Genomic DNA, 6612 nt, shown 5'->3' with positions numbered 1-6612 from the left:
AGACTAATTAATGTGAGCGTTAGAAATCACACCACTGTAAGTGAGCATTATCCACCATGTAGACCTGACCTCACTCCAACACAAGTTATTAGGCTCAATAAAGGAGTAACTCAATGAAATGTAATGTTCTGTGTACTGCAGGAGCTCAGACTAGTTGGTCAAATGGTCCCTTCTGGCCTGATACTCTGTGACTCTATGAATACAGTCATGAGGAACTGAGACTGCAGCACTCATGTGAACAGGGCCTGGGGCTTGGACTGATAATGTGAGCAAGCTCTAGTCATGTCTGATTGTTCATGTGAATGGGTTTGCTCTGGGCATTAGTAGAGCTGCTCATGTGAGTGGGGCTCATTGGGGCAGGGGGATGTCTATCCATCCATTTAAATAATCCATCCATCCACCTACTATAACTATCCACCTGCTTTATGTATCAGTCCCTCTAGCTACTGTAACTTTCCATCCATCCACATAATTATACAATAACTTCCTCTTCCTATCCATCTACCTATCCACTCTTCAGTTCTTCATTTGCATGTTTCAAGGGAACCCAAGGGAGTTAGATGCGCCAATAGGATGCCTTAGTTTAGCTAATTTTACAACCCTAGCCTTCATTGACGTAGGGGTACTTGAAAAGGATTCAGGACATTTGGAAACCATTGCCAGCTCTGGCACTGACCTACTTTGTGAACTTGGACAAGTCACTTCATTTCTCCTTCAGGTTTCTGCTTTCCCTCCTGACATTTCTCTCTTGTCTATTTAGACCTTGAGCTCTTCCAGGAAAGAACTGATCCGCACTGTGTGTTTGTCCAGTGCCTGGCACAATGGAACCTGATCTCCACTGAGCCCTCAAGCCACTGATGTAATATAAGTCATAGAATTATAGAATCAAAAGACTGGAAGGGACCTCGAGAGGTCATCTAATCCAATCCCCTGCACTCATGGCACAACTATCATCTAGACTAGTGGTCCCCAAACCTTTTACTTCACACACACCCTTGCCCCTATCCCCCCCACCCAATCCAGAGCCAGAACCAGGAGCGGGGCCTCAATTCTGGGAAGGGGGATGAGACAGGGGTAAGGAGGCTGAGGCTGGGGCCACAGCTGGGGGCAAGGCTGGGAGCAGTGTCTCCACCAGGCCAGGACCAGGCCAGGATCTGGGGCCCCGGCATGGGGCTGGCGGCAGGGACCTCAGGTGTTGGGCTAGCATGTCCCCAGGCACAGGGCTGGCAACTAGGGCCAGCAGCCAGGGCCAGGACCAGGAGCGGAGCTGGGTGGTGCTCCCTCCCCACCCCCTGTGGGTATTGTCCTGGGCCCCAGCCGTGCACCCCTGAACATTTCTCCAGTTTGGGGACCCCTGATCTAGACCATCCCTGATAGGTGATATTTCAACAGCTTCTTTTTCTTCTTCTTCTTCTTCATCATCATCATCATCATCATCATCATCATCATCATCATCATCAAAATCATCATCATCAGGTTTTGAGTTCCAAACTCTCTCAAATGTAGGAGCACTCTATCTTGCAGGGTTGGCTCAGGCCCATCACCATTCAGAACACCCCACCAATAAATGAGGTAATAGTTATCAAGCCAACTGTATGTGTATAGTTGCACTAGGCAATAATGAGTTCCCAGGAAACAAGGTCCTTGGGGAGAAGGCCACATAAACATCTCATGATGCCATAAATATGTTACCAGACACCTCAGAGAAGGACAGCATCGGGGAATGAAACATTGCCTGATCACATCAACTCACTTAACCCCAATGCTAAAGCTATATTAGCAGGTTTTATGGTATGATTAAGGTAATGTGTAAACAGCCAATTTGCCTGTAGTTGCTATCGTGGGATGTCTCTGTTGAAGTGTCCCAGTGCTGATGAGTAAATCCAGAGAAGAAGACTAAACCAACCGCGTTTTGCTGTCCGTAGGAAACCCTCACTCTGGCAGAGGAAGGTAAAGATTGTCATGAGATGAGTTTAGCAGTATTCTCTCCTTCCAGATGTTGACATTCTTTCACCTATTTCTGTGTTGCTCCAAAAGGCAAACTTTACACACCATTGTCGGTGATTTACCTTCTTAAACAGATGAAATAACTAGCAGGTTCATATTTCCAGAGATGTGAAACCTGCTTCATTATTAATCCTGGTTACTGTTCTATCTATCTATCTATTATATTTTTGTAGTGCACCGTTGAAAGATTAAGAGAAACTTTTAACACTTTTGATGTCCCATGCACTCTTCATTCTTGTTCTCTTGTCTTCCTTCCCACCGCATTGGTTGCCTCAACAGTGAGTTCTCCTCCCTTCACTCCCCCTGAAACTATCCTTTACCAAAGGACTCTGATGAACACTTTTCCAGCTTCATCCAAGGGGTGTTTCTTTAGGCTTACTCTTCCTGATTCATCAACAGCCTTCCACATAGGCATCACTAGCTCTTCAATGCTTTCCTCTGGCCTCCTGTATAAGTAGGTTTGGTAAAAATGCATTTTTTTTTAATAATGTAAAGGACAAATGCAAAGTACTCCATTTAGGAAGGAACAATCAGTTGCACACATACAAATTGGGAAATGATTGCCTAGGAAGGAGTACTGCAGAAAGGGATCTGGGAGTTACATATAGTGGATCACAAGCAAAATATGAGTCAACAGTGTAACACTGTTGCAAAAAGATGAACATCATTCTGGGATGTATTAGCAGGAGCACTAAACAAGACATGAGAAGTAATTCTCCCACTCTACTTAGTGATGATTAGGCCTCAACTGAAGTGTTGTGTCCAGTTCTGGGCGCCACATTTTAGGAAAGATGTGGACAACTATGAGAAAGTCCAGAGCAGAGCAACAAAAATTATTAAACATCTAGAAAACATGACCTATGAGGAAACATTGAAAGAACTGGATTTGTTTAGTCTTGAGAAGAGAAGACAGAGGGGGGACATGATAACAGTTTTCAAGTAAATAAAAGGTTGTTACAAGGAGGAGGGAGAAGAATTGTTCTTAACCTCTGAGGATAAGACAAGAAGTAATGGGATTCAATTGCAGCAAGGGTGATTTAGGCTGGGCATTAGGAAAGATTTCATAACTGTCAGGGTGGTTAAGCACTGGAACAAATTGCCTAGGGAGGGTGTGGAATCTCCATCATTGGAGGTTTTTAAGAACAGGTCAGACAAACACTCATCAGGGATGGTCTAGTAAAGACGTAGCCTTGCCCTGAGTGCAAGGAATTGGACTAAATGACCTCTCGAGGTCCCTTCCTCTCCTATGATTCTATAAGTCTATGATTTTCTAAGTCACAAAGGGGATAATCAATGAATTCTCCTTTTTGCCTTTGAAACTCTCCCCTCAGTATCACAAGATGTTATGAATAGCAAGGAACTATAACATCTAGAATGTTCAGACCTCTGTGATAAAACAGAGACAAATGGATCACAATTTATCTGATTTGGAGGTCATGTGGGAAATGGATAAAGACGATTGACAAGTTCTGGTTTTAATTATACCAGCGGACAACCCATTGGAATAGAGTTCTCTGAGAATTTTTCTACAAAATATTTTTTGCTGAAAAATGCTGATTCATGTAAACTGAATGCATACATGGGAAAATGAATGAATTTCTGATGAGTTTCAATGAAATTCTCTGCTCAAAAAATGGACATCTTCTAAACAAAACATTTCAGTTGAAAATGACTTTTTTATTTCAAAATTAAACTTTATTTAGAAAGAATAAAAAGGTTAAAATTCAAATGAAGCATTTTTCAAAATTAACAAAACAAAACATTTTCATTGCCTCAAATTGAGTAACTGCTTGATTGGTTGATTGATTCATTCATCAGTTGAATTATTTGGTTTGTTGGTTCACAAAAGATTTTTTGGCCTGATTCAAGATGGGAATATTTTTTCTGAAATCTCAAAAATTCTTGCTGGATGGGAAAACCATTTCACACCCCGCCCCAGTTAAAGGCTGTGAAAACCACAGTCCAAACAATTTCCTAGTTACTTTTGTGTTTTGTTTTGTTTTTCATTCTTGTATGTTTTGCAGATCACAGACTTCTATTGGCTTCCACTTGTACTCTGACACTGGCTTGAAATAACAGAGCGTTTCCATCACACTATATTACTCAGAGATTTTAATATCTTGCTCATAGTCAGTGGCTGCCTCAGGAACAGAAGGTGGATCATAAATGGGGTAGTCCAGAAGGTGACACTTCTGACCACTTTCCATGACAATCAGAGAGAGAGGAAATACTACCTTGCCTGCAGCGTGAATTCCACTGAACATAACTAAACTTACCAAAGAGGACGGGAAATCTGAAGGCTTCAGGAGAAATGGATTACTCTCTTCGTAACCTCATTCAGACTCAGATTAAGAATGTTTAGAAGAATGTGTTGCAGATATGGCAATTTCCTGCAATATCCTTGAAAAACCTTATTGAATTAAGTTTAAGTATCTTTGGAGTCCATTGTATTAAATTAATGGTTTATAATTTATTGTGGGCCAGGATTATCTGTAACCTGTCCAGAATGGGAGAGGGGTGGTGAACCCTTGGCAGTCATATGAGCTTCAAAGGATTGTACTAAGGAATGGGCCAGACAAGAATATACATTTAGAACATACACTGATTGGTGGCTTTCCTGGGAAGCTCTAGGTTGAGGTGAATGTAAATGTCACCCATTCGGTTACGCAACAACCCAGCCATTTGAAGCTATGCCCTGAGGAGAGAGCTATTCTCGGCTGATTACCTGTTCCTGGAATCTGAAAAACAAAGGTCCAGGCTGTATAAAGGAGAGGCAAAAGTTTTCATGCATGTGTGAGTTCTGAGCTAATGCTGCTATGAACTTGTAACCTCAGAAAAACCCTTTGGTGGGTTTGGAAGGAACAACTCCTAGCAGAGCCCTTGCTGGAGTTGAGGTGATCTCTGGTTATCTTATGAGCATGCATATAGGTTCTTTTATTATTTTAATATGTTTTCTCTGTAATGCTTTCACCTTAAGAGTAAACGTTCTTGCTTAGAAAGAATTGCATGGTAGCATATAGCTGGGGGGAATTAATCCGTTTGTAGGCTTGGAAGAGAAAGGAAAGCACAGATGTAGGCCTGCTAAGGCAGTCTGGCTTACTGGGGAAATTAGAATGTAGGCAGGGCTCGAAGCGCTCTGGTAAAGAGGGAGAGACATGAGTCTCTACCCCAGAGAGGTGACAGCTGCGGAGCTCAGAGCGTAGAGTGGGTGCCCTTGGTGGAACATTAGGGGGGAAATATAGATGAAATTACCCTGAATGGTGACAGAATGACCTGGGCCAACCAGACCATGGTCACTGAGTTCATTCTCCTAGGGTTCTCCAATCTCCCCCAGCTCCAGCGCCTGCTCTTTGTGGTATTCCTGGCTGCTTACGTGATAACTCTGATGGGTAACATTCTCATCATCCTCATCACAACAGTGGAGCCTGCTCTACAAAGCCCGATGTACTTCTTCCTCCAGAACTTGTCCTGCCTGGAGATCTGCTTCACCTCAGTTATTGTCCCTAAGATGCTGGCGAACCTCCTGTCTGCCAATCAAACCATCTTCTTCCATGGCTGCATCTTGCAGATGTATTTCTTCTTCTTCTTTGGCAGCACAGAGTGCTTCCTCCTGGCCGCCATGGCCTACGACCGCTATGTGGCAATATGCAACCCGCTGCGCTATACAGTCGTCATGAACAGGAGGATTTGTGTCCAGCTGGCAGTGACTTCATGGGTCTCAGGGATTCCTGTAGGTACAGTGCAGACGACTTGGCTGTTCAGTTTTCCCTTCTGTGGTCCCACTGAAATCAACCACTTCTTCTGTGACAGCCCCCCGGTGTTGAAACTGGTGTGTGGGGACACCTACCTATTCGAGATGTATGCTGTGACTGGCACCATTGTAATTGTATTGTTCCCCTTCATCCTCATCCTGGTCTCCTACATCTGCATCATCTCCACCATCCTGAGGATACCCTCGGCTGAAGGCAGACTCAAGACCTTCTCCACCTGCTCCTCTCACCTCATGGTGGTGACTCTGTTCTACAGCACAGCTGGCTTGACCTATTTCCGACCTAAATCCGGCTACTCCCCAGACACCAAGAAGCTCATCTCTCTCTCCTACACGGTCTTCACACCCATGTTAAACCCCATCATCTACAGCCTGAGGAACAAAGAGGTGAAGGGAGCCCTCAGGAAAATGCTGGGCTGGCAAATATATTCAAGGCAATTGTGATTTTTTTTTCTCCCCAGGCAGGTAAATGTTTCAGTTAACTCAAAGGCTGTTACCATGTAGCCTTTGGTATCATACACGGAGAAAATATAAATCTTAAACTGTATTGTTTTTGTTGGGACTTTCAAAAGGGCAATGGGGGTCAACAGGAGATAGGTCCCCAAATTCCTTACATCCATTGCAAATCCTACACCTAGTTTTAATATAAATACATCGTGCATCATGGGCCCAATTTGAATGGAAATTTGGGTGCCCAAGTCTCTTAGTTCCCTTTAAAAACCTCAACTTATATTTTAAACAAGGACCATGAATTGGAGTCTGAGCTCAGATATACCTCTGAATATCTAGAGTAACTCCAGATTTATACCACTCGAAATGAGATGAGAATGAAACCT

General features: G+C 43.4%; 1 protein-coding gene across 1 annotated transcript; it reads left to right on the top strand.

Moving 5' to 3' along the window:
• The first annotated feature begins 5275 nt into the window (after positions 1-5275).
• On the top strand, positions 5276-6220 carry LOC128845918 (olfactory receptor 10A4-like). Its single transcript, XM_054044992.1, has one exon. The coding sequence runs from the start codon at positions 5276-5278 to the stop codon at positions 6218-6220; it is 945 nt and encodes a 314-aa protein (XP_053900967.1).
• Positions 6221-6612: the final 392 nt, after the last annotated feature.

This window comes from Malaclemys terrapin, chromosome 12 (genome assembly GCF_027887155.1).
Source record: "Malaclemys terrapin pileata isolate rMalTer1 chromosome 12, rMalTer1.hap1, whole genome shotgun sequence".
NCBI lineage: Eukaryota > Metazoa > Chordata > Testudines > Emydidae > Malaclemys > Malaclemys terrapin.
Note: the sequence above shows the minus strand (reverse complement) of the source record. Positions and strands in the feature narration are given on the sequence as shown.

Excerpts from the sequence above, each read along its gene's own strand:
- LOC128845918 (XM_054044992.1), top strand. The coding sequence starts at position 5,276 with ATGACCTGGGCCAACCAGACCATGGTCACTGAGTTCATTCTCCTAGGG.